A 27,554-nucleotide genomic window follows, 5' to 3' on the forward strand; every position below is an offset into this window, starting at 1 on the left:
CTCCTTGCCCGGCGCCCTCAGCTCTGTGCCCTGGCCCCTGGTTGGAGGATGGGCAGGACTGGAGTAGGTGACGTCCTCTGCAGGGCGATGAGTGCTTGCTGCCCGTCTCCCTGGAGGGCCGGCAGAGGCTCAGCACAGCTGCGCAGATGGTGCGCCAGTGTGGCTGTGATAAGTGGCTCCGGGTGTGGGAGAGGAGCTCGAGGACCCAGTCTGCTGTCCCTGTCCCCATGTCTGCCCATGCTGAGCTGGTGCCCGAACGTGGGGCGTGGTGGGAGCTGTGTCTCTGGCCTAGATGGTGTAGAGAAGTTGGGGGCCCCAGGTGGACAGGCCCCGGACTTGGAGTGGCCTGGCTGAGCTTCCTGGCACCGACAGTGCTGGGCTACACCAGCCCCTTAGCCCAGCATGACACAGGGCCCCTCCCAGGGCTTCTGCCCCAGAAGAGCCCCCTGCAACGGGAAGGTTGCACAGGCTACTCAGGAGATTTGGAAACTCCCGGCCCCTGGTCTGCTTCCCTCCTCACTGCACTCCAGTTCTAGATTCTGTGCTGGGTGGTGATGGGCAATGTGGCCCTCAGGCCAGTAGGCCTCTGATGAGGGGGCTCAGAGGGTAGAGAGACTGCAGGGCCACCTCAGATGCCCCATCTTCCATGCGCTTCTGCCCTTCCTGAAAATCCCTGTTGAAGGGGGTCCTGAAGCCAAATCTGGGGGCCTCTGAGTCTCAGGGTCCTCCTCTCTGAAATGGGCAAATTCTTTGGCCCCAGTGGGTACATGGAGGAAGGCTGAGTTTGAGTCTAAGGAGGGTCAGAGAAAGGGACCCCACAGAAGGCCAGAGGCCTTCCCAGGCTTGGCCAGGGAATAGGGCCCAGGAGACCCCAGCCTCACCCCCTCTCCAAGAGGAAGCATTCTGCCCTCATCTCCACCCTGCCCACAGCCCTGGGCAAATGTCAGGGACCACAGTCGGGCTGGCTGTGTGACCCTGGGCACAGGGTGCTCCTTCCTGCCTAAGTGCCCACAGCAGCTACAGGACCCTGTACAAATTCCTCCTAAACTTCCCAGGAGCCCCTGGATGGTGGGAAGAGTGAGTGCTACATTCGGGCCAGGATGGGCAAGGTGGAGGCGGGGCTGGGGGCTGCCCTCAAGAGCCACCACCAGGCCCTCCACAGCCAGGCCACAGCTCCATGCAGGGCCCACAGGGTGGGTGGGGTGGGGTTGCCAAATGTCCAGGACCTGAAGTACACGCGGCGGTGGCCCAGGGAGCCGAGTGAGGGAAGGGACTGCAGGCGGTGGCGGGCGCAGAGGGGGCCCCATGCACCGCGTGCGCCTACTTCATGCCGCTGCGCAGCACCTGGTTGGCTGCGATGAGCATGACGCTAATGATGAAGGCGATGGCGAAGGCGCAGATCAGACTCTTGCGCACGCACGTCTGGCGGATCTGCTGGTTGGAGCAGGCTGTGGCCGCCCGCCAGGGAGCACCAGAGAGAGACAGACGGGGACAGCGAAGCATGGAATCAGGAGCCGCCTGCACTTCCGCACACAGGCTTGTCCCATGGGACGCGCAGGGACACAAGGCTTGGGGCTGGCAAGGAGGCCCCCAGCCACCCCCTGTCAACCCCTGGTTCCTCCTCCCCCTGCCCAAGCAGTTGGCCTGCCCATGGGGTACCAGGGGTCGGTCACTCACTCTCCACGTCCACGGGGCACTCCTCAGCTGTGCCCAGGTGGCTTTCCTCCTCCGTCATGATGATGTTCTCGATGTCCTTCATGGACAGGTGCTCACAGAAGGTGTCGTACAGCAGCCGCTTCAGCTCGTCCACGGTCAGCTTCTGCATGTCGCACTTGCAGAGGGAAGGAGACGCAGTGCTCTGGCCATTGCCACCACCACAGCTGCCACCCAGAACCTTGCAGCCACACAAGCCCAACAACAGACCTCCAGACTCTGGAGGACTGGAAACCACTCACTCTATTCCTTGAGTCCTCAACCATACCAGCCCCCCCGCCGCCCCCCCCCCCCAAGGGAGCCCATGGCTCTCTGGGAGACAAGACATCCAGTGGATAGAAGCCTGGGATAGTCATTCCCCTTTACGGCGTGGCCCTGGCTATTCACTAGCCCCAGTACAGCCCTCCACAGTGTGCACACCCTAGGTCCCAACCAGCCAGTGCATACCTTCCAGAAGACGGTGTCAAAGTCAGTGCCATGAAACTTCTCTGGGATCCCCGAGGTAGAAAGCTTGGGTCCCAGGAGAGTCACAAACTCCTCAAAGTCCACTTGGCCGTCGCCTAGGGCAAGCATAGGTTCAATCAGTGGGCCAGCTTACAACTGGGCTGGGTCCTGGGCCACCTCAGGCAGGTCCCACCTTCTCTGAGCCTTGAGTTATTTTCAGGGACACATAACATCTGCCAAGCTCTGGGCTGATGCTAAACTCACCAAATATGATGAGGCCCCACCTGGTAAAATGGAGATGGAGTGCAGCAGGTGGGCCCAAGTACATAGGAGACCCTCAGAGTTTACTCAGAAACCATGGCTTCCCAGCACCCTGCTTCCTTCCCCCGGCAGGTGTGGGGCCTGACATTCTCCCCACACAGCTCAGGGCACAATCTACCCAGACCACCACCTGCTCTCTAGGTGGATAGGAGGCAGGGCTGGAGGCCCACAGTGAGGACAGGGGGGATGAAAAGAGAGGACTGGACATTACTGGTCTTTTTTACTTGTTTTTCTTTAATAAAATGCCAGGTGGCAAATGCAACTAAATGATTTTTTATTTGGGGTGAGGGGACCTGGGGTATTTAGTATACCCTTTCTACTTTCCTGTATTTCAAAAATCGCTCAGGGGGCACCTGGCCGGCTCAGTTGGTAGAGCATGAGACTCTTGTCTTAGGGTCATGAGTTCGAGCCCCACATTGGGTTCAGAGATCACTCAAATAAAACTTAAAAAAAAAAAATCTTAAAAAAATTGTTCCGAATACAGAGCAAGAGAGGCAGAGCTTCTGACCTCCGTGCGTGGATATGATTGGGGCCGTCACACTCTGGCCTCTATTCTCTAGGCTGATAAATGGGTCCAGACCTGGCTGCATACTGCTATGGGCTTAGGGGGTGCCTGGGAGGGAGAGGCTCAAGGCCTCAGAGGCCCAGGTGAGGGGTGAGGAAACTGAGGCAGGGGATGATGCTCACCGTCCATGTCCAGCCGCTGGATGATAACTTCCAGCTCCACCTCATTGGGCATGTAGCCCAGGGAGCGCATGGCTGTGCCCAGCTCCTGCTTGGAGATGAAGCCATTGCCATCGCGGTCAAAGACTTTGAAGGCCTCACGGATCTCTGTTGGGGGAGCAGAGCAGGTTGGGACCTCGTCTCTGTCCCCACACCCCCCCCCCTCCCAGGCCCCCAGGATCCCCAAACCCGCAGCCTGACCACGGCATTGAGAATCCACTATGGAGCCTGCAGGTCTGACTGATCAGAGACAAGTGGCAGGTGGTCCAGGAGTCCACCATAGCACTCCCTTCTGGAAGCTCAGGGCAAGCCAAGCTGGGCAGCAAAGCTGTGCCCAGGCCCGTGGCACTGACGAGAGAGGAGAGCGCCCTCAGGGTCTCAGCCTTCGCTTGTCAGGCTCCCACAGCCTCTCAGGGCGTGCTCACGACGACCCCGTGTGGCGGGTAGCATGAGTCCCACAGGGCGGGCTCCTGGGGCCTGGTAGTGGTGGCCTCTGTGAGCTGCCAAAGGCTTCCCTGCCCACCCCTCACTCCTTCCGTCCCCCACACCCCCTCATTCCCATCACATGGCTTCCTCCCTTGGGCTCAGCTTAGAAACTCCAGCCAACACTCCTTAATGGTGCCACGTGGGGCAGCCACCATCTCCGGCTCAGGACTGACAGGCCTGCCAACTCCGTGCAGACTGTCTCCCCAGCCCAAGGTTTGGGGGAAGGCAGACACTGGATAGAGGGGCCACAGCAAGCCCAGGCCTGCTCAGATGTGGGGATTGTCCCTTGCATTGTACAGAAAGGGAGACTGAGGCCGGAGGACCTGGGTGACTCAGGGGTGGAGAGCAATGCCCCACCCGAGTGACCTCGGGTCAAACTCCGTCTCACCCACAGTAAAATGCCCAATAGTGATGTGGGTATGACAAGAGTTTTACCAAAGATGTCTAGGAACTGCTGAGGGGTCCTAACCTCTCTCTGCTCACCTTCATTGTTACTCGGCCCAGGAAGGGCCCTAAAGAGCATTTTCCTTTGGTGGGAGCAGTAATCTCACTCCTCCCACACCCTCTCCGCTCCAGCTCCCTTGTTCAGTTCACCTGCCAGCCTCTTGGCCTTTGCCTGAGCCTTCCCCTAAGACTTCAACAGGCACAATCCTGTCCCTGGGTGTAGGTGTGGGTGTACTTAGAAGCAGAGACAGATGAAAATGCTCCACGCTACAGACCCGTAAACTGAGGCATGGAGAGGCAAAACAGCCAGCCCAGGGTCAGTTTGGAGTTAAGGCTGTTTCTGGTGAGAGCAGAAGTTAGGTTGGCCTAGGCCTGGCCTTAAAGGTCTATGAGCCCCTAAAACTGTGGAATCCTGTGCCACGCAGTTATTCCCAGATCCCACTGGCCCCATTGAAGACTAGGGGCCATGGCAAGGTGGCCATGACCAAACTTTATCAGGTTCTTCCTACCTGGTGTCTGCACCCAAGGCCTGGAGGTTAGACCAGATGGCATGCAGGCCAAGACAAAGACAGCAGGCTACAGTTGAGATGTCTGGGCCCCCAGACCACCCATCCTAGGCTGGGCCTGAGAATCTGGTCGAACCAGGGGCCCCTAAGCCAGAAAGGAGCTGGGATGGGAAATGTGGGCCCAGCCCAGGGATTTCTATAAACCCCGGATTGGAACTCCAGGCCAATTCCCACCTAGGGTTTTCCTGGGCCACTGATGAGGTGGTAAGCTCCTTATCACCAGAGGTATATATGAGCGGACACCCAGAGTCATGGAGGCTGCTGAGGAACTCATATCGCTTGGGAGTCTCTAGGTAGAGATTAAGGCACTGGCCATGCAACCAGTTACACCCTCTGCCACTTTCACCGCCACACACACTTGGGTTTCTGGCCAGCACTGTTGCCCTCCTGACCAAGCCACAGGCTCTGTCCACCCCAGGTGTCCTGAACTCCAGCACTAGGAACCTGTTCAGCCTTGCTAAACACCAGCACTGCTCCACATCCAGGCCTTCGAACATGTGGCTCCTTTTGCCCGGAACTTCTTCTCTTCACCATGGTAAACTCAGACGCATCTCAGGTCCCCAGCATGGACTGCATCACCTCCTTGGTGTCCTCCCCGCCTCCACCACCAGCTGACTCTGGCTTTCTTCTGGGCTCCCACAGACCCTGTTCTTCCCTTGCACTGACCACACTGGATTGTGAATTACGAATGCCATGAGGGCAGGGGCCAGGTCGGTCTTGTTCACAGCTGGGTCCCCATTTCCTGCAACAGTCCCTGTCTGTCGAGCATAAACATCTGCTGACCTAGTGATTTAATGAATGAATGACTGATTTGGAGAACCTACCCATCTGGAGCACACAGAGAAAAGAGCTGAGCAGAAGTTCATGCACCACTTGGTGTGAAGCCATCATTCAGAGCCCATTTACTCCTAGTTTACAAACAATCCTGGTAGGAGTAAGCATTTGCTTTCTGCTCCCCAAGCAGGCAAGAAACATGGGGGAAGACTGAGAATGTTGCTTGTCACCTTGTCCAACCGCCAAGGACCCCACCCCTACCCACCCTATGGGCCACCACTGAAGAGTGGAATCAAGCTGAGGACAGGGTCGAGGGTGCCACCCCCAAGATTTCTGGGTCAGCTGGTTTTAGAAGGAGGAGCCCAGGGTCAAGCACCCCATTTTTCTGGGTCCTCAGTTTCCTCCTCTGTAGACGCCCATTTGGGAGATCACAAGGTGGGATGGCAAAACCCTCAACCCACGGTGGGGCTGCAGTGGGTGCTGGCCCCCTCCCCTGCCATGAGCTGGGGTCCAGGCGTTCCTCCTACCCTGGCAGGGGCCGGGTATGGCCCCCAGAGCCCATGGCTGCTTCAGTTGGAGCCCCTGACCTTCCTCTGAGAGCTCTGAGGAAACTCACTGAGCTGGACAGGAGACAGTGAACGACAGGTGAATCTTGGGTTATGTGGGCAGGTGACAGACCCTGAGGCATCCCCACAGGTCCCAAGAGGCACCAGCACTCTGTCGGGAAGCTGGAGTCCAGAAAGGGGGCGCACACGCTGGAGGTCACTCGCAGAGCAGGGGCAGTGTCTGTCCTCTGCAGCAGCTGCCATTCTCCGCGGCATTGGCCCCACGCCCCACCACTCTGGCGTCCCTGAGTTTCCAGTATGCGCAGAGGCGGCTGCTGGACTTGCAGGGAAGAGGGGCAGGATAGGGGACTCCCCCACCCTCCATACTCTGAATGCCCTATTTGGCCACTGTCGATGCAGGCTCCACTGTCTGAATGAGCAGGCCAAGTGCCAACCTCAGAACTCTGCCCTGGTGGCTGCCTGCCTGTCTGTCTGTCTGTCTCCTTTCTCTTCTCTCTGGCCAGAAAGGGCTGGGCCACGGCCTGCAGCCACCTCACTCCTACCCTCAGGTGCTCAAGTCCGTTGATGCCACTGGGGCCAGCCTCTGTGCTCCTGCAGACCCTGGAGGGCTTTGCTGGGTGTGTATGTCATGGGCGGGATGGTGGTGGAGCGGGATGAAGGGAAAATCTGGAAAGCCTGTGCCTCTTCTCAGGGTCAGACAGGCTGCAGGCCAGTTTGGCCCAGCCACATCTACTCTGCCAACTTCCACCCATGGCTCACCAGGGTCACAGGCCCCCAGACGCCTTTGTCAGACCTTCAAGGACTCTTCTACCCAGACTTTCCCCAGATCCTGCCTTCCGGACCTGTCCTACTGCACACCATGGGTCCCTGACTCCAGACCTTTCACCCCTCTCTCTACACTCCAGTCTCTGACCCATGCAGGATTCTCCCCACCCCCCCCCCCCCGCCCCCTCCTTGGCCTCCCCTGCTGCTGCATCTGAACCCGTGAGCCCGCCGCTGCGTGCCAGGTCCCTTGATGAACACCTCCATTTCATCCTCTGTCACCGGCAGCCCAAGGGAGTGGCAATGCCAAGCCCCTTTTACAGATGGAGAAAATGAGGCAAGAAAGGCAAGTGATTGTCCAAGGTCACTCCATGAGTTGATGGTGTAGAGATCTGAACCCAGTGCTGCCCGGCTGGGAAGCCCTCATCTACACCCTGTGCTCTCCACCTCCCTTACTGGTCCCTCTCCCCCTCAGATTAACCGCCCCCTGGATTTCTGCGGCAGGCACATGTCTGCAGCATTTCATCCCAAGCTGCTGGGCTCCCTCTTCTCTGCACATGTGGATCCTCCACCGGTGGGTGTCCTCCCAGCAAAGGGCCTGGGTCTTATCCAGACGGCCTTGGGGCAGGAGCACTAATGCAGGACACTGGCAGGGGGGGTGTCACCTTTTCCATCTAGCCCTGGCATTCAAGGACCACTGGGGCCTACAGAGACTTGGTCCCTCAAGAGGGCTTTTGGGTGCCTACAGCCAAGACAGAGGTCAGTCACGGAGGACTTTTTGCCCTCATCTACAGCTGCTCACAGGCTCGGAAGTAGGCTGGGGCCACCCAGGCATCTGCTTGTTCCACGACCTCCACTTGACCACCCCAAGGAGGGCCCTGCCCTTCAGATGCCCCCTGCCAGGATCCCTCTGCTCCTCAGGGCCCAGGAGAAGGGGACAGGAGAGAAGCAAGGAGTGCGTTTGGTGTTGCTGGTGACTAACGCTGCTGGGTTCCTGCCAGTGTGTCTGCCAGGCGGCCCAAGGGGAGCCTGCGGCCTCCTTGCCCCTGCACTGCCCTCCCTATGCCCGCTCACCCCTGCAACCCAGCCTCTGCTTGGCTTCTTAGAGGGTCTGCACCCCAGGGCTGGGAGATCAAGAGAGGAGAGACCCCGTGAGACATGGTGGGGTGCTGGAAACAAGGGTAGGGAATGAAGTGGAAGCTGCCAGGATTTGGGGGGGACAATGTTGACCCCTGCCCAAGTGGCCAGCAGGAGGGTATGGAGGAAGACCCATGGAGGCAGACACTGGCAGAGGGTCGGGGTGGCTCAGGGCAGGAGGAGACAACGGTGGGGAAGTGACGGCCTCTGCCCAATCCCCTGCCCTCTTGGTCCTCATCATACCTCTTCCTTTTCCCAGGCCCTGGGCAGACAGGGAAGACACCTGGGCTTTGGGGTTCGAGGCTAGAGACCCAGCAGTATCACTCATCTATCTGTTCTGCTCACATCAGACACCAGACCCCATCTCCGTGGCTCTGACAGCCTCTGGTGGCTTTCAGGGGACTTGAGAGGAGCAGGTGGCTCATAGCCTATGGTGCAGTGTGGTTTTGGGGGGGTGGGGGTAGCTACCTTTTTCTCTTGATCTTCCCCTCACCCAGTCTGACTCCCTTGAGATCTACCCTCTCTAGGGCTTAGGAATGAGGGAGGACCTCTCTCCATGCCTTCCCCTGTGCTCCCATCATCATCCCTGACTGCACTGGTGTCTCAGATACACCCCCTTAAGCCCTGATGAACACCAGATCTCAGAGATCCCTGGACCCAAGATAACCAAAGGGAGGCCCGGCCTCTGGGTGATCTCAGCCCTTTACCCAACAGCAGACAAGTAGATCCTAGGGGTCCAGGACTCCCATCAGCCCAGAACCCCCACTCCACACCAAATAGGACCCTAGGAGGCCTGGGAGAAGGGAAGACTGAACACCTGCCCCCAGCCCAGGAGGGAAAGAGCTTACAGGCCCCAGGGGGCTCACTGCTCCCCCAGAATCTTTGGTCCAGGGATTCCAGCCCCTGACCTCTGCTCAGATCTGGCCTAGACCCTGCTTTTAAGGTCCCCCATTCATGTTGAGAGACAGAGAGACTCTGGGGGGCTAGATTTGGGTCCCAGCCTCTGCCTTTCCCTTCCAGGCTTGGTTATCAAGACCAAGCCGCCCAATCTGGCCACTTGTTGTCGCCACCACCTCCTGGGCCGCCCTCCCGGCGCTCTGGGCTGGGGGTCCCTGGAGGGCTGTGGGGAAGGGGCTAAGGCCGCAGGAGGAACTGGGGACAGCCCCGCAGGCGTTAAGAGCAGGGCAGTCGCCCTCTCCCCTTCTCCGGCTGCCCGAGCAGATTGGATTTTAAAAGCGACACGAGCGGAATGTCAATTCGAGCGCAGAGCCGCGGGCGGGCGCCGCGGAGGGGATCAGGATGCGGGTGCTCCGGCCGGGCCCGCGCGGGGGACACAGCTCGGACCCCCACCCAAACCGCCGCGTTGCCGCACCGTCACCGCGGACTGCGCGGCCCCGTGACCCCGCTGCGGGGCTCAGCAAGTTTCCGCAGCGCGGGGGACCGTGCGGACAGGGGCTGGGCCGCCCCTCAGCCTTGGCAACCCCCACCGCGGCACCCAGAGGTGTGAGTTGGTCCTGACTCCCCACGCAGCTGCTCGCTGGAGCGCCCACCTGGCAGCCGGCACCTGAGGACGGCCCCCCCACCCCCTGCGCCCCGAGTCCGCGCTTCACCTGGGCGCACAGGTAGGAGGGCGAGCGGGCGGGGGTCCCGGCGGGGCACTCACCCTCCAGTTCGTCCTCAGGGATGTCCACGGGGCGCTGCTCCGACAGCAGGTTGGGCACGGTGTAGATGCCCCGGTACATCAACGCCGCCGTCACCGGGTGGAACGGCATCTTGGAGGCTCCGCGCCCGCCCGCCCGCCGCAAACTTTGAGGTCGGGGCTCATGGGCCGGCGGCGGCCCCGGGGGCGGCTGGAGCGGGCGCGGCGCGCGGTTGCGGAGTGCGGCCCGGCGGCAGCAGCGGTGGCGAGGCGGGGGGCGCCCCTCCGGGGGCCTAGCGCCCCCGCGCCCCGGGCCACCGGTCCATGCCGCCCCCTCCCTCGTCCGGCTCCCGGCCGGGGCCCCGCAGGGGCGGCGGGGGAGGCGCCGTTCGGGCCTCTCCGCTCTGGTCGCCGAGCGCTGCTCCCGCCGCGCCCGCTCCTCGGTGCCCCGCGCACTCCGCGCTGCTCGCCGCCCGCTAGTCCGCTCGCCGGCGCGGCCGCCCGGCCCGCCGCTCCGGCTCTCGCCGCTTCCCGTGCTCGCTTGCTCGCTCGCTCTGTGCCGCGCTGGCTGCGCTCCCCGCCTCCCCCGCCCGCCCGCCGCCCGCCCCCTCTGCGCTCTCCACCCCCCCTCCCGCCCCTTCCCGCCGCCGGCCCCTGCGCGGTCGCCCCTAGCCCGCCGCTGCTCCTTCTCTCCTTAGCCCCAGGTTCCCCTTTCCCCCTGCGGAGGATCACTGTCCCTCGCCCAGAGTCCGCAGCTACCAAGACCAAGGTGGGGGTGGGGCCCTTCCTTCCTGCCCCTTGGCCCGCCCCCACCCCCCACGAACAGAACAGGGAACTGAGGACCAGAAGAGACCTGACAGAGAGGTGAGATGGGCCCCAGATGCCTGGGTCCTGGAGGAGAATCATACAGTATTGGTGTCAGGAGGGGCTCCAAGATGGGGAAACTGAGGCTGAGAAAGAAGGGCGTTGACCAAGGTCATAAGGCTCAGGCAGCAGGCAGAAGCTTGGGACGGATCTGGGACAAGCTACCTTGCCCTGTGGCTGAGGCTTGGCAGCTGACCTTGCCCTCCACAATAGAGCCCCAGTCCTGGCTCCTTTCCAAGTCCCCACTACTCTGCCTGGGGAGCTGCCAAGGGTTTGTCTGTCTTATGCCTCTCCCCACCCCCAACCCAGGGCACTGAGGGACAGAGAGGTGGCTGGGTGCCTGTAGGGACTGGTGTGAGTTCACGTGGCTGGTTAGACTTAAGGTGTGTGCAAGGCTCACCCAGGCCCCAAGGCATGTGGTGCGCAGCAGGGTGAGGCGTCAGGTGTTTGTGGGAGCAGTATGTGTGTGCTTATATCTGTTATCCAGGAGGTGTGTTCATGTGTTTTTGAGTCCACATGCAGATGGATACATGTTGGGAGTGTGTATGGAAATCTGTGTGTGCCAAGGTTGTGAGCTGGTGGGGGAGGGGAGGGCAGGAGCTTCTGAGCAGGAGCCCATGGGCGGGTTGGGGGTGGTGTACAGGCCCATGGGCTAGGAGTGGCATGGGCATGTGTGCACAGATGTGTGTGTGTGTGTGTGTGTGTGTGTGTATATATATATATATATATATATATATATATATATATATATATATAGGGGTTGACCTTCTGGACTCTCCATGGCCCCAGCTGCAGGACCAGCCCCTGGAGGCCCCATTGGAACCACCTTCAATCAGCCAACAGCCCCAGTGGGAAAGCTGATTGCCATAGCCCTGCCCTGCCCTGCCCTGCCCTTCCCAAGCTGATTACATTTTTCTGTTTGTTTCTGCTTTTGTAGTTGATTAATCACAGCCCTATCTTGGGGCCTGAGGAAAGGGGGCTCAGGGAGAGATGCCAGCCCTGGCCGAGCTGGGCTGGGCCAGGCCTGGGCCCCAGCACTTCTCAGGCACGGCTCTGGAGGGGGATCCCAACAGCGTCCACAACCTACAGAGGAACCAGGAAAGACCCCAGCTATTTGTCTCCCCAGCCTCTATGGATCAGCTGGGTGCCCATTAGAACTGTAGGCCGGAGGTGTGAGAGGCCCCAGAAAAGCACCACTCCAAAACCCTCCTCATCCACCTGTCTCCTGGTCGGATGGTCCACCATCGAGCTGAGTGTTTTGAGCTCCCTTGGGTCTTCCAATGCAGCAGAGGAGTGGGGAAGAAAGCACCCAGAACTCAGAGCCAGGCAGACCTGCGGCTCCTGCATCTACCACCTCCTCACTATCATAGGACCTTAGTCCCCTCTTGTAACCTCTTAGGGCCTTGGCTTTCCCTTTGGGAAGTGAGAGTGGCGATGCCACCTCCCAGGCAGTGGCGAGGATGAAGTGAAGTAACATATGAGTCTGCCAGTGCATCCCTGTACCTCTTGGGAGTTTCCTATTAGCATGAAAACTCCCCCAAGGAATATGAATTAATAATAATTATAGCTGCTATGTATTGATTGAGAGCATGAGCTATAGCAGCTCTCTCTTTCCGTGTTTACTGAGTGGCCAGGCTGCACCAGCCCAGGCCAACCAGTTCTAAATCAGGACCCCTGTGCCAAGGGAGACTGGGCCGGTGCTTGCTAAGGGGCTGATGGGAAGCCCAGCTCCCACTGGCGTCTGGAGAGGCTGCTACAGAGCATGTTTGCGCTCGCTTGACAGAGGGGTAGCTCCTGCTGCATCCCCTGTAGCTCCCAGCCTTGTTGCCCAGGCAGAGAATTTTCAAAGGACAAGGCAGAAACAATCTGCGAGTAAATTAAGCAAAAATCAAGTGAATGGGCCTACCTAATACAGCCAGGCCCTGTAGGTCCGTGTTGAGGGAGGGCACGGGTGTCCACGGAGACACAGGCCTCCCTCCAGTCTGTGGCCAAGGGATCAGGTTATACATCCTGTGACTGGGCTGTTCCCTGGAGCAGGCTCCCACCAGGTCAAAGGGACAGGACCCAATGGGGGTTGACAGCCTCAAGGTCACAGTACACCCCACTGCTTAGGCCATCCCTGGCACCCCTGTCCCTGGTGATTCAGGCCAGTCCCTGTCTATCTCCTGATGCAAAGCCATAGCCCACAGGGATGACTGTGGGCTTAGGGGACTTCCACGTGCCACCAGCTACACCTGCTCTCCCTTCTCTATCTGCCCATGGGTACCTGGGCTGTGCATATAACCTGCATGGCATCCCCCAAACCTCTGAAAGCAGTTTGGCCTTGCCCTCATTCATGGCTGAGGGCACCCCTGCTTAGGGAACTAAAGGGACCAGGTTGGGTCATGTATCATTGTGAGGCAGCACTGGGGTTGGGGTAAGGGTAAGGGCTTCAGGAGCCAAGCTCTGGGTCATTCTGGTCTCAGCCTTCTAGGCTCAGAGGAATGTTGCTTCCTCTGGGAACCATCGTAGACCTCTGCAGCCCCCTACCTTGGACCACTGGGCATCTCAGCCACTGGGCAGCCCCTGGGTGCTAGCTAGGTCCTGTAAGCAAGTGAGGCCAGAAGTTGGAACACGAGAGGGTGTTGCTTATACCTGGAGCTCACAGAGCAAGCACCAGAGAACTGAGCAGCATGGTTGAGGTGGCAGCTCACTGTCTGGCGAAGGGCAGTGGAGGGGGTGGGGGTGGTGCCTTTTTTGCAGAGGAAGGGCATGAAAGCAACTTGGAAAGTCTCAGACGTGGGGTGGGTGAGGCAGTGCCATGAGCTCTGCATGGATAACCCAGAGCCGGGCATGTGCCTTTGGGTGGCTACACTCTCTGAGCCTCGGCTTACTCACCTGTTAAATAGGAGCAGGTCTAGCCCCCAGAATGAACACTTAGATCCTGCATGTGAAGTGTTTGGTGCACAGAACATGGTATCTCTTACTATGAGTGAAGGGAACTCCAGGAGGAAAAGCCAGGGTAAGCAAAACTCAGAAGTGTGAGAGGACCATCTTCAGCTCTGGAGGGCAAGCTCTGAGTCTGTATCTCCTGGATCTAGTGCCTGGCGCAGGGCTGGGCTGGGCTTGGGAAACTGGCAGGGGCTGGATGAATGTCTGCTGGATGAATGAATGACAGGATGAATGAATGAATGAATGATCGCCCACCAACCCACCCGCCCTTCGGTGTTGCAGCCCCGTCCTCTCCTCTGCACATCACAGGGGAGCAGATGGCGTGATTGCAGGGTGTGAATTATGTCTGTCGCTCCCCCATCTGGGGAAGGTAATGCCGCCATCACAGTACACTCCCTGGGGTGCCTTTGGGAGACTCAACTCGTGGGCCCCTCCGGAGAGGGGTCTCCACATCCACAGACTTTGCCCACTAGTCCTTAGCTCAGGGTGCTGGAGACACTGGGAGAGGTTAACCACCTGTGACTCTGGGAGAATCCACCAGGTGGCAGGGAGGAAGGGGAGAGAAGTGGAGACCACTCTGTCCAGAGGCTGGGTGCCTCCCTCCTGGAGACTGGAACCCTCTCATCTCAAAACCAGCAGGCTTGCCACCCTCCCTGGCTGGAAACCACTCCTTGGAGGCCAGCATTCTCTTGCCACCCACATTCAGCACCAGGGAGAGCTCCTGGCAGAGCCCAGGGTCCAGCCACGTAGGGTGCAGTTGTGGGGGGATGGAGAGCCCGGCAAGACAGTAAATGAACCCATAGTCCAGAAGAGGATATCAAAGTGGAGGGAGAGCAAGTGTCAAACTCAAGGTCAACTCAGGACCGCTAACCACAGCCCTGTACAAATTGGGGGGCGTGCGGGGGGAGGCAAGGAGGTGCTGAGGGGAAGGGAGTGTCCAGGGAGGGCAGAGGCTCTGGCCTCTGCTCCTTGGCTAGGGAACAATATTGTTCCAAGAATCCGCTGGGGACAGTGTCTGGAGGTGAATAAAATATTCATCGTCTAGGCAAACTCACACAGTCACTTGATGAATAATGGAATTTATAGACTTGCAGAGGCTGACCCAGCTGGGCCGGCATCTAGAGGCTCCTGTCTGCTCTAATCCCGCCCTGCCACGGGCACCCCCTCTAAACCTTCAGATGCCTAGCTCCTGCAAGTGACAGGGGCAGACAGGACAGAGCAGGAGACAGAGTCCAGCAGGGGGACACAGGGCAAAGGGGACAGGTCCTTGAATTTATTGCTCCTTGAGAAGTGATTTGGTGATGGAAAAAGAGCACTGGACTCAGAATCCAGTGTGGCTGGGATGAATCCTACTACTGTTGTTAGTTCTATGTCCTGAGTATGTCAGTTATGCCTCAGTTTTCTCCCCTGTGAAATGGGGGTTGATGCAGCCATCACACGACCAAAGTTGCTGAGATGTGATGAGATGAAGAAAGTGACAGTGCTTGGTGCCTCTGTCCCTGGAACACACAGGTGGCCCTGTGCTGAAACATGTTGCTGAAAGGCTGGACCTTTAGAGCCTCTCTCTCTGGACCCCAGACTCCCCTGAGCCCAGGAGGGGTCTAGAAGGCAGAGAGAGGCATGGTCACAGAAGTAGAGAAGCTTCTAGTCCTCAGGGCAAGGTTTGATGTCAATAAGTGCAAAAACCCAGCCAAGGAGAGACAGACACGGGCACTCACCCAGGCCCTCCTACCCCAAAGAGTCTGCTCCCACTGGGCTGGGCATGAGCCTGGGCAAGGGTATTTTTAAAATGCTCCCAAGAGCTTCCAAGGTGTAGCCAGGATTAGAATCCCTATTCCAGGGGCAGAAGGCTGGTGGGGGAAACAGTCTGGGCAGGGGTAAGAGGAACATGGGGATATCCCACCCAGGAAATGACAGAGATCTCTGTCCCTTGTCCCCTTTGGGCCTTGGTCTCCCCTTCTGAGAAGTGGGAGCCTATGCCCAGCATATGACCAGGCTGCTGTCTGGGAGTGGGATCACGGGTACCTCTGGCCCAGCCCCTGCTCCAGTCCTACTTCCTGAGTGACAGCTGTGGCAGCTGGCAGGAGACAAGGCGCGAGCCAGCTCCTAATTGCTCTGGGCTCCCAGATCCCTGCCTCAGTCTGTTGCCTCTGATGAGACATTCGACTGACCTGCCCAGGGCGGCTGCTTCCCCCAGAAGAGGCCCTGTCTCTGGCTGGTCCGGGCATTATGCGGGTGGGGGGGAAGCTGCCTCTCCTTGCAAGGTCTTACCACATCTGGAGCAGGGTGAGGCTGGGACCCTGCAATCCCCCTTGGGCCTGCCTCCTCTTCTCTGCATCTCTGTGTGTAACATAAAGAGCTGTGTGTAATTTTCCATTTGAACAAGCAGCTGCACAGGTGCTGAGATACGCAGACCCCGTGGCTGGGCTCTGTGGCCTCACCTGGCACACCCTGTCCCCTCCAGGGGGGACTCGGGCATGTTCGCTAGGGTCAGACCCAGGAGAATAACTGTGTGACCTCAGCCTAGTCGTTGGAACTTGGACACTTGGTGCAGCTGTTTCTGAAGGTGAATATGGACAGAGGAAGCCCAGGGTCAGGGTTCACCATCACTGTTCCCTCAGTGTTTCAGAGGGGTCCTCAAGATGCTGCAGACTGGCAGCCTTTAGCACAGCCCCTTGGGCTGAATTTTCAGATTCACAGCTGCCTTTCTGTCTCTGGTTGCCTGGACCCCTGCCACTGTCCCCTCCCCTGACTCCTGACCCTCTCATTCTGCGGAGGCACCTCCAGGGCAAGAAGTGGAGAACAGAGAACAGAACCTTCTGGCTCCCCGAGGGGTTTCTCAGACCCTGACACCTCCAGTTCTTTCTCAGGAGGATCAAGTTATTTACCTGGTTTCGGTGATCTAGCCCAACACTTATCCTTTCCCACATGTGAGCTGCTGCCTCCACCTGCTGTGACATGGCCTGAGAGCAGCTCCTATTTGCACACCCCTGGGGATGGGAATCTCACCCCCACCCCTGAGGCAGAGTCAACACTTGCCTATATTCCCTGGGCTCTGACTTTGTCCTCCAAGATCTCTCCTGTTCTGAGACAAGGCACTGAAGGCCCCCCAAAGGGGCCCCTGCATGTCACTTGGGAGATATACTGACCTGTGAGCAGCTCATCAGAGTGGCGCCCCTGCCCCTACAGTAGGGACATGGGTAAGAATGGCACTGCAAGCCTGTGGGCAGAGGAGCAGGCTCTGTGGTGGCAGAGAGGGGGCAAGCGAAGTGGGAGCCAGGTTCTCAGATGAACACCTCTGGCTCCGTGTCCCAGGGCTGCACAGATTAGCCCGTCACTGAGTGTCCAGGACATGAAATGGGTGAGTTTTGACGAGGGGACTTTGGGAGAGGCCCAGACTGGAGGCGCTGCCCAGGGAGTGGCCCCTCCTGCCCTGGCCACCACCAATCGGGGAGCCAGGCTATGATCCTTTGGAGTCCCTGATGTTGAGAGACAGGGCTGGGGCAGGGTACCAGGATGCCCCAGGGCGGTGGACGAAAGAATTCCTGCTGAGTCTCTGTCCTCCAAGGCTGAACTAAGTCTGCAGCCCCGCCTCCAGCTGGTCCCCCACCCTAAGGCCCGCTAATGGGCCTCTGAGGCCCACAGTGCCCTGGTCGTGTCGAGCCTAAGTGATGATAAAATCGACAGCAGTTTAATTGGTAATTTTAATCCTGGACAGAGCAGTAATGGCGTTACTAATTGGATCGTTAGAGATTTGTGCTTTATGGCTGTGTAATTAGAGGAGCTGTGGGGGGCCGGGGTGAACTGGGGGGCCATGTGGGGCCAGGGGCAGGGAGCAGCAGGCAGGGCCCTTCCCAGGCTGGGGCTGGGTCACCACCGGGACCTCCTTCTCATCTACTGCTCCTTCCAAGCAGGGCCCCCAGGGCAGTGGAGTGAGGGAGGTCACAGTTAGGGGTCTGTTTGTGCCCCTCCCAGAACTATCATGTTGGGAGGAGCAGGCCTTGGGGTCCATTACACAAAAAGACCCCAAATCTCATAGCCCAGCTCCCTACAGAACAGGGCACAGGGGTTCCCACAAGCCCAGCCCTTCCCTGCACCCTCATATACGCGTGCCCTTGTGCTCATGTGGGCTCACACCATTCTGTGCAGCCTTGCCCATGGGCTTACTATGGAGCCACAACGCCGTGGCCTTGCAGGATGGCCCCCAGGACTCTGGGTGACCACAAAGTGTCCCCATTTTAGAATAAGAAAGGGTCTTAGGTTCTCCCACTCTGCTCACTTCTCATATGGGGAAACTGAGGCCCAGAGAGGGTAGCGGACATCCTGTGTGTGTTCCATGCTAGTCTCATATGTTTATGTGAGGCTTACATCCCTGAACACCAATATTTGGTGGGTTTTCGTCACGCGTGAGACTGCCACTCTGCACCTGTGTGAGGGAGGCACGTGGGCCGGAACTCGGGCCCAGCCCCCACCCCTGGCACATGGGGCATGTGTTGTCAAGCGTGGAGGGGAGGCAGGGTGGAGGGTCCTTTGGATTGGATTCACTATGCCTGGCACTCAACAAATCTTTGCTGTATTAATTAATAAAGCAAAAAAAGAAAAAGAAAAGAGAGGGAGGTCTGGAGGGAGGACAGAGAGATCATGGACCAAGGGCTTCCGTCACATGCCCTTCTCATTGGTCCCCTAGCCTACCACTGGTTGTTCTCTTAAACACAGGCCACAGTCCCCTCACAGCCCTGCAATGGCATCCACCTTATTCCAAGGGAGGGCCAAAGTCACGAGGGGCCCCAATACTTCCCTCCTCACCTCTCCGCCCCCACCTGCCCCCTGCTCACCTGGCGGTTCCTGGCAGAGTGTCGGGCACACTCCTACCTCAGACCTCTTGGCGCTGGCTGTGTTTGTCACGCACTCCCGCTAGACATCTTCATCGCTCACTCCTTAAGCTCTTTACTCAAAAATCACCCTCCCAGTGGGTCTTCCCTGACCCCCCTAGCTTTAAAAATTATGTTTAAAAACACACATCAAAAGACAAATGGTGCCTGTTCTCCCACTGCCCTGCTTGTCCTGGCTTGAACATACCACAATGTAACACACATGGATTCTTCCTTCTTCCTCTCTCTCTCTCTTTCTTTCTTTCAAGTTTATTTATTTTGAGAGAGAGAGAGAGAAAACATGCAAGTGGGGGAGGGGCAGAGAGAGAGAGGAAAAAAGAGAGAGAGAATCCTAAGCCGGCTCCACATTGTCAGTGCAGAGACTGATGCGGAGCTTGAACTCACAGACTATGAGATCGTGAACTGAGCCGAAATCAAGAGTCAGATGCTCAACTGACTAAGCTACCCAGGCATCCCTGGATTCTCCTTTCTTGCCGGTACTGGGTTTTGTTCACTGCTGTATCCCTAGTGTTGTGACATATAGTAGGTGCTCATATATAGCTGTTGAGTGAATGAATGAATGGGAGTGTCCCTACAGAGGCAGCCCTGGGAGGTGAGGGCGGGTTGTGGGAAGTGTGCAGGTTGAGGGGGCAGGAAGCAGATGCTGGGCGGGGACTGTGGCTGAGGCACCCCTACCTGTGAGCCCTTCCTTCTGGCTGACCTGGCTCCCACCTCCTGCAGCAGCTCAGTTAGGAGACAGTGCCTGGCGACCTATATCAGCAAATTAGACAGACGGGGGCCGGGGGGAAATGAAAGTGTCTTCCTGCCAAATGTCCACCTCAGTGCCCTCCACCTGATGGCCATCAACCCAACCTCCTCTCCCCTTCTGCCAGGTCATCCCGTGGCCTCTGACTGCCTCCTTCCTGGTCCCCCCACAAGAAGTGGCTGGCTACCTCTGGGCTACTCTCAGGGACTCTAAGGAGACCCCTCCTCTGCTGGCCCCATCTCCCTGTTCCCAAGCAGGAGACAGTGCCTGAAATGCCACTACCAGCACTGAGGTGGCTTGCACCTGGGCCCAGCACTGGGGTCCAGAGTTCTCGATAATGCCCTGCCCACCCGCCTGGGCCCACTGCCTTAGGCTTCGTCAGGTGATGTATGGCCCACTGGGCCTGCCAGGAAGTGACAGCAGATGGATGGGCAGTGCCGAAGGGTGGGCTCAGAGCCAGGAGCAGAGAGCAGAGAGGGGGGAGGTGCCTGGCTCCAGAGAAAGCCATTCCCGGAATGCCACCCTCCCTGACCGAGGGCAGGACGGGGAGTACCAGAGTAGTCTCAGACATGGCTCCCACACAATGGCCCTGAGTGTGAGGAAGTGGAGGGAGCTGGGGGGCTCTTGGCTCCTCAGGGCATCTCTCCAGGCCTCAACTTCCTCATCTGTAAAATGGCAATGATGCACCCACTGGGAGGTGGCAGGAAGGGTCAACTGAGAGAATGCACAGCAAGCAGAGTCCCCAGACTCAGGGGTGCTCGAATCACCAACCTTCAGCCTTGTTAGGCTTGGTGCTGGCCAGGGAGGGGTGGTCCCTAAAATTCTGCTTCCTTCTTCCTGTATCTCCCCACCTGACCCCCTCCCCCATCTTCCCTCTCCTGGCCTTTGGGAGAATCGCACATCCAGAGATCGACCGGCAAAATTCTGTTTGACCTCACTCCCATTTTCCAGAGGGGAAAACTGAGGTCTTGAGAGAAGAACCTGCTCAAGGTTAGTTAGGAGGACTTGTAAGACCCCTCGTGGTGATTGCTGAAAGAAGTGCCTTCCCCACTGTGGACCCGGGAGGGTGGGGAGTGGGGGACCCATGCAGCTGCCTAGCAGGGGGACAGTGCTGGGCACGGGGAAGGGGACTGGGGGACAGGGGTGCAATGCGGTTGCTTCGGCCAAGTCAGGATGCGCCAGACACCGCCATGGGCTCTGTCTGCGTCCAAGGAGACCAGGACACCAGGCGGGCGGACGGCATGTCCTTGCTGGCTGGTCCTGGAGGAGGGATGGGGAGTAGGGGGGAGGGTCATTCTGGGAACCGGGGCTGCCTGCAGGGCCAGGCGGCGTCTCCTGGCATCTGTTCACCTGCCCTGCTCCCCAGAGGAGCACGGACTTCACGTGGGTCTCCCAACGGCTATGGGCATGTGACGCAGATGTACACAGACAGGCCTGGTGGATGTGTGAGGGGGTGTGGGCGTGCACGGGTGCATGTGGGCATGTCACACCTGGTGTGTGCACATGTGTGGAGGCTGATATGCACATGTAGAGGTCTTAACGCCTGGACCCCAAGAACCCAGGGCCAGGGCAGAGCAGTGTGGGCACTGCACGCATCTATGTGGGCAGTGCACTTTGCACATGTGGGCCTCTCTGTACACTCGGGCATAGATGAGATGTTGACATATGTCAGTGGGTATGAGGAAAGACATGTGCTCAGTCAACACCCACCAGGTCCTATACAAGCTCGGTCTCAGCTTTAATCAAAAGGAATCGTGTCGGGGCGCCTGGGTGGCTCAGTCAGTTAAGAGTCTGACTTTGGCTCAGGTCATGATCTCACGGTTGGTGAGTTCGAGCTCCGTTGGGCTCTGTCTGTGCTGACAACTCGGAGACTAGAGCCTGCTTCGGATTCTGTGTCTCCCTCTCTTTGTCCTTCCCCAGCTTGTGCTTGTGCTCCCTCTCTGTGTCTCTCTCTCAATAATAAATAAATAAACAAAAAAATTATATATATAAAAAAGGGACAGTGTTGGCCCCCCATTGTCAGTGGGGAAACTGAGGCGGCTGCCTGCCTAAGGCTACCAGGATTCCTGCCTGTAAATCCAAGAGAACACCCCCTGCCCTGTCCACCTCACAAGGTGGGACACGAGTTTGGCCCTGAAGAAAGGCTCTGCCCAGATCACAGGCCCTATTCTGGAATGTTAGGCTTGCTCTGGACTTGTTCTTCTGCGTAGTGACAGGGTGGGATCATGGAATCCCAGGGTTGGATGGGCCTTTGGGGTCACTTGGGGCAGCCCCCTGCTGCTAACTGGGGGACTGATGGCCAGTACCCTTGTGAAGGAGGGAGCCCCAGCTGGAGGGCCTCACTGCCCCCTCCTTGGGGCCTGCTTCCTCACCTATAGAATAGAGCAGCCTCCCCAGCTCCTCTGTGGCCAGGGGACAGGTAAGGGGAGGAGGAAGGGCTGCTGGAGGGCTAAGACCCAAGGTCAGCTCAGGGACGAGGCGGTGGTCCCAGCGTGCTCTCCTGCCAGTCTGGGAGGGGAGATGAGCCGGGGGTTGTGGGGAGAGGGAGGCTGAAGGGATCTGAGGCAGGGAGACGGGCCTTCCAGTTCAGTTAGTGAAGGGATTTGTCATTTTAATGATGTGATATTTCTTGCCTGGCTCCGGTCTGTGGCAGCATGAAGGGGACAGCTGCCTCCCTGAATGAGGTGGTGCCTGTGCTGGTGGAGGGTGTCCTCAGCACCCGGCCAGGCTGAGTCTGGGGACAAGGCCTGGAGGCCGGGGTTTTGGGGACCACTGGCCATCATGCAACTGCATCTCTAGTCCAGCTCTGCCTCTCCCTCCTTGCGTGACCTTGGACGAGTCCTTCCCCAAACTGAGGCTCAGTATCGTCTGTGAAGTGGGGCTAATACCATCACCCTGGCTGTTGGCTCTGGCATCTTTCACATCCTCCCCTTTGCTGTCTCTTCCAGTCCCACCACCGGGACCCTCTCTTCTGCTCCTGAATTTCTGCAGACCCTCAGCAGGCCCCCTCCTTCCAGGCAACAGGGTCTTTTGGAAGTGCTGACCTGACTCTGGCTCCTTATCACTCCGCCTCCCCTGGCCCCCTGCCCCCATCCCAGCTCCAGGCCGTAAGTGTCCTGAACTTGTCCCAGCTGCTTGAGCATGTCTTGCCCTTCCTCGCTTCCAGGACTTTATAGAAGCTGCTGCCTCTGCCATCACCCTGGTCCCTCAGGTCTGGCCAGAGGCCTCCTCTGGCCCTCATAGCCACCCTTTATTTGCCCCCCGACCACATTTTGTTACATTGGAGGGTGACAGCTGGTTTCCCGGTTTGTCTCACTTGCTCTGTGTTCCAGCACATCGTAGGCCCTAAGTGTGTGATTGTTGAATGACCGAACGAGGGGCTGCAGAGCTGCCCTCCTGACCCTGGCGTGCAGCAGCGGGGATGTGGGTGGCGGCTGCAGTTAGGGTGGCCCAGTGGGTGGCCTATCCATCAGCCTGGCGCTGCGCCTGACCAGATGGAGCTAAGCCCCTGGGGAAGGGAGAGGAAGGAAAGATCCATCACCCAACCGGTTGGTCTGCGGGTGTGTGGGTGTGTCGCACCTGCCCCCAACGAGATCCTCATTCATCATGCTGTCCCTGGGATGCTGGGATGGGAAGAGCAGGCGGCAACCCCTCTGGCAGCCCCTGTGGGGCCCGAAACTTCAGGAAGTCTGCAGCTCTCTCATGCTCAGTAGGGGGGGCGGGGGAGGAATTGAAGTCTGGAGGATGGTGGCAGGAATTAAAAGTGGGGACTCTGGGGGTGCCTGGGTGGTTCAGTCGGTTAAGCGGCCGACTTCAGCTCAGGTCATGATCTCGCGGTCCGTGGGTTCGAGCCCCGCGTCGGGCTCTGTGCTGACAGCTCAGAGCCTGGAGCCTGTTTCAGATTCTGTGTCTCCCTCTCTCTGACCCTCCCCTGTTCATGCTCTGTCTCTCCCTGTCTCAAAAATAAATAAAACATTTAAAAAAAAATTAAAAAAAAAAAAGTGGGGACTTTGGGGCCAGACCAACCAGTGTTTGAGTGACAGCTCTGGGACTCACTTCTGTGACCCTGGGTAAGTCTCTGGCTTCTGGGAGCCAGTGTCTTCATCCATAAAACGGGGACACAGCCGTGCCCTCTCACCCAGAAGAGGATTCATGGAGACGAGGCCCTGTGCGCTCCTTCCGTGGCCCCTGCTCCTCCAGCTGGCAGGGGAGGAGGAGGCAGCAGGGGCTGCCAGTGGTAGGGCCAGCGGATTCAGGGGGTACTGGCTCATTGTCTGGGCATTAGGGGGAAGGAGACGTTGATGGATGCTCCTCTGGGCCAGAGGGGCTGGGGGAGGGTGTGGCTGAGTGATGACCAGGCCCCTGGTGATTACAGCTCAGCTGACCCAACCAGCTGGGGGGGGGGGGGGGCTGGAGGGGGGGGTTGGGGGGGTGGTTGGGGGGGGGGACATCACACCCCAGACTCTCTCCCAGCAGGAAGTCAAGGCGTCCCCCCTCAGCATTTTAATTATAAAAGCAAACACTTTCTGAGCTAGCATTTCACCCAAATGCTAGCACAATAGCCTAGGGAGTGGAGTAAGATCCTGGGGGCATTAAGATCCTCACGCCACGGAGGGGGAAACAGAGACCCTTTCTTGCATTCAGCAAATACGTACTGAGCACCTACCTACTCAGTGCCAGACTCTGTGCCGGGCATGGGGAAATCAGACAAGAAGGTTTGGGCCGCCTGCTTTCCCCAGATACTCTGGAAGTTGCAGGTGGATCAGGACTCAGTTTTGCACCCAACGTGCTGCATAAACAAGGATATGTCACCATAGCATCCCTTCGGGGAGTGCATGTTCCCTGGCAGTCACGGGGCACACTCGGTGCCAGGCCCAGTGCTGGGCACTGAAGGTGCATTGTCTCATTTACTCATCCAAGGCAGACATCAGTGACTCCATTTTCTAGCTTCAAGAAACGCTAAGCGCTAAGGTGACTGGCTTGGAGACCCCCAGCTGGGAACAGGCCGAGCCCACATGTACGTCCAGGACTTGTGCTCTTTCCACCTTCACAGGGCCACATATCCTGGCTGGGTGTGGTTCAATGAGGAGCTGCCAAGCTGGGGGCTCAGGAATGAATGGGCACATGTACCCCAGTGGAGCTAAGCCCAACCCAGAATCCCCAATTCCTCCTGTGCTGCAGGGGCGAGGGCCAGGGCTAGAGCCTCTCCTCCCAGAATCTGATCCCTTCCTCAGACAGCCCCTCCCACACCTGTCCTGCCCTGGGCTTGGTCCCACTGCGGAGCCCCCTCAGAAGGTCTGTGGCTACCCGCAGGTAATGTAAGGGGGGGGGGGGGGCTTTGTTTCATCCACTCTGAGCTGGGCCAGAGGGAGAGACTCTCCTCTGAAGCTGAGAAGCAGAACGATCCCAGGCAGAGAGGTAGGATGGGCACTCCTGAGCCTCAGTCTCCCACCAGCTCACATGAGGGCAGTGGGACGGCACGGGGGGGCTCTCGTGGGGCCTCGAGATGCCACCAGATAAGGATCTACCTGGGAGGTGCCGCCACGAATGGGGCCCTGGTGTGTATTGTGGTGAATGCGGCCCTCCTGGGGCCGCTGAGGATCAAAGAGAGAGACCAAGTATGCCAAGGCAAACATCACTGCTATTATTTTCACACTCCTTAGTGCCTGGTCAGAGCAGGAAGTTCAGGGGACTTTGTGGCCCCGACCCCAGGCAGACAGGGTTGGTGCTGGGGTGGGGTGCTAGAGCCTGCTCTCCTGAGCCAGGCCTGGTGCTGGACTGGCCAGAGCAAGCTGGGGGGCTCAGGGAGGGGCAGTGCTTGGCCTATGCTGACCTACCCAGTGGAGCAGAGCTGGCTGTAATGAAGTGGGTTAGCCCCAGGCTGGTACTGATTTCATGTTTCAGTGGCCACTTCCCAGCTGGTAAATGTCACTGGAGAGAGTAGCCGTGGCACCTGGCATGGGCCCAGTCGAGGGTAGGGGCGGGCAGGCTGCCAGAGGGGCTGGGGATGCCCATGGAATGCTGACGCTGGCTCAGGGTTCCCAGACCCTCCAGACACTCCCCACCCCCAAGTCCCAAGGGGTTGTGCCAGCCAGCTGCAGCTGTCACCCACTCAGGGACATTTGCAACCACCAGCCCCTCTCCGGCTGTCAATCCACAAAGGCTTGAGCCCCAGTGTTGGGAGGTCTCTGCACACCATGGGCTACATCCCACCCCTCTTTTCATTGGAGTAAGTTCAGGATGGTCTGGAGGGAGGTACAGCTTCCCAGGGCACACAAGTGGGAGGCTGAGCTCTGGGAGATCCCCTCCTGGCCCAGGACAGCCCCTGCTGCCCTGAGCTGTCTCCTTTGATAACTGAGTCAGGAACAAGCTAATAGCTATAACGGCACAGCGGCCGGCCTTATTTAATAAACTCTCACTGTGGCAGGCTCTGGCTCAGAACCTGGTATCTTGTGACCCCATTCATTCCCCCATGATCACCCTGTGGTCAGTGGGAGCTGATTCCATCATGCAGGAGAGGAGCGTGAGGGTGGAGAGACCAAGCCCTCTCCTCCAGGCAGTACTGGAAGCAGGACGCCCCCACCCCTACTCCAGCTCTGCTGTGCCACCTACAGTCCTCAAGGGACCCTGTCTCTGTTCAGCTCCCCACCCCAGAGGAGATGGGGCCTGGCCCACCTGTCTGCCCTGCATCTGCCTCCCCTTCCCCAACTCCTGGGATTGCCAGGAAGCAGGAGGTGGGGTGGGGGGTAGTCTGGGGGTGTGGCCATTCCTCTGTTCATCTTGGACTCTCAGCAGCCCTCAGCCTTCGAATCTGGGCCCATGAGTGCTGTGGGGAGGGAGACGGGGGGCGCATGTCCATTCTAGGTCTGGACTTGGGTAGGCGCTGGGCCTCCTGAAAGACTAGGAAGCAAGAAGGGACGAGGGCAGGTGTGTCACTGCTCACTGTTCCCTCCCCTGTGCCCTCTTTCTCTCCTGCAACCTCCTTCTGAAGACCAAGATCTGCCCAACCCACACCCAACCTAGACTCAACATCTCCTAGGTGTAACCACCCTAAGTGGCATGGATGAGCTACTGGCTGACAGGACGTGCGGTGGCTGATGCCAGTCCTGCTGCTGGAGGGTCTGGAGCAGTGCCCCTGGGGCAGACACACAGCAGCCCCTGAGCCAGGCCTGCCTATAATGCTGTGACTCTCACAGAGTGACTGCTGGGGCCCCTCAGCCCTGTGGGAGCCATCCCCGAATTCTCTGAATCTCCTGGCCCCCACGGCTGCCCAAGGAGCTCCCTGAGGCGGGCCGCATCTATGCAACCACTGCCTTACCAGGCCTCTCCACAGCCGGGACAGGCCACAGCAGAGATTGGCAAATGGGGGTCCTGGGTTTGGGCTGGGGAGGGGGCTGTCTCTGGAGCCGGATGGCCTCTAGGAACAGCGGGCAGCTCACAGGCCTGCCTTGTTGGGAAAAGATGCTCCCCCTTCTCGCGTTTGCTGGGATGTTCCTACGTGGGGCGGGGAGCCCTGGCATCCCCAGCCACTCTCCCCCTTCCACGGGAAAGAGGAGGGAGGAGAGAAAAGCCGTATTAATAAAAGAATAGGATACTGCGACTAACTCCGCAGCGTGTGCAGCTCAGAATAGCAATGTGCTTTCTCAAGGCAAACAGAACTCCCCAGGTGTTAATGCAAATTCACTCCAGTTAAGATGAAAGAGGGTTGTTTCCCCCGTTGCTGGCTAATATGAAGGACTTAATAGATTCAGCTTCAGGAACTTCAGGCTGGGAGCAGGAGGCTGGGGGAGGGATGTAGGCGTGGGCAAAGAAGGGAGGTCCCCACAGGGCTTCGGGGCAGAGCAGCCACCACGGTGCAATGGTGAGGCTCCTGCCACCTCATCCTCTCCCCGGAGCACTGCTCGAGAGGATGCAGCGGGAAAGCCCAGGGTGGCGATGCCAGCCCCATCCTGGTGCCCACGGCCTGCCCTTCACGTTAACTCATGTGTTGGCACCACCACTGGCCGCTCCATCATTTGTGCCAGAGGAGCGTGGGGGCTAAGAGAAGGGACAGGACGGACCTGGCTGTCTGTGCTGGGCACCTGGTTCACCCAGGTCTTGGCCAGCGGCCCATGGCTGCTGGGCTCCCTGCGGGGTGAAACTGGTTTGACAGGGCGTTGGGGAGACCAGCCTGAGGAATTCCTTTAGAAACATGATATTCAAGAGGCGCCTGGGTGGCTCAGTCAGCGAAGCATCTGACTCTTAATCTCTGATCAGGTCATGATCTCACAGTTCATGAGTTCAAGCCCTGCATTGGGCTCCACGCTGACACTGTGGAGCCTGCTAGAGATTCTCTCTCTCCCTTTCTCTCTGCCTCTCCCCAACTCGTTCTCCCTCCCTCTCTCTCTGTCTCTAAATAAATAAATAATCTTAAAAAAAATAGAAACATGATATTCGGAGACGATTGGAACAAGAAAGGGCCTCAGAGTTCCTCTTGTCCAAACCTGACCTTTTATAGCCAAGAACTTGGAAGCCCAGAAAGTGGAGAGACTTACTCAAGGCTGCCCA

At 58.5% G+C, this 27,554-nt stretch overlaps 1 protein-coding gene across 1 annotated transcript; it reads right to left on the bottom strand.

Annotated features, from left to right (window-relative positions):
* Nucleotides 1–1,048: 1,048 nt before the first annotated feature.
* On the bottom strand, nt 1,049–10,145 carry CABP7 (calcium binding protein 7). Its single transcript, XM_019426621.2, has 5 exons — nt 9,600–10,145; nt 3,166–3,309; nt 2,161–2,273; nt 1,678–1,831; nt 1,049–1,448 (listed from the first exon to the last, which is right to left on the bottom strand). The coding sequence occupies exons 1-5, from the start codon at nt 9,706–9,708 to the stop codon at nt 1,321–1,323; spliced, it is 648 nt and encodes a 215-aa protein (XP_019282166.1). The 5' UTR covers nt 9,709–10,145; the 3' UTR covers nt 1,049–1,320.
* Nucleotides 10,146–27,554: the final 17,409 nt, after the last annotated feature.

This window comes from Panthera pardus, unplaced genomic scaffold, assembly GCF_024362965.1.
Source record: "Panthera pardus isolate Hobbes unplaced genomic scaffold, ASM2436296v1 HiC_scaffold_15, whole genome shotgun sequence".
In the NCBI taxonomy this organism is placed as follows: domain Eukaryota; kingdom Metazoa; phylum Chordata; class Mammalia; order Carnivora; family Felidae; genus Panthera; species Panthera pardus.

Excerpts from the sequence above, each read along its gene's own strand:
- CABP7 (XM_019426621.2), bottom strand. The coding sequence starts at position 9,708 with ATGCCGTTCCACCCGGTGACGGCGGCGTTGATGTACCGGGGCATCTAC. Across the intron at positions 2,274-3,165 it reads CCAGCGGCTGGACATGGACG|GCGACGGCCAAGTGGACTTT; the intron begins GTGAGCATCATC and ends TGCTTGCCCTAG. Across the intron at positions 1,449-1,677 it reads GTGCCCCGTGGACGTGGAGA|CCTGCTCCAACCAGCAGATC; the intron begins GTGAGTGACCGA and ends GGGCGGCCACAG.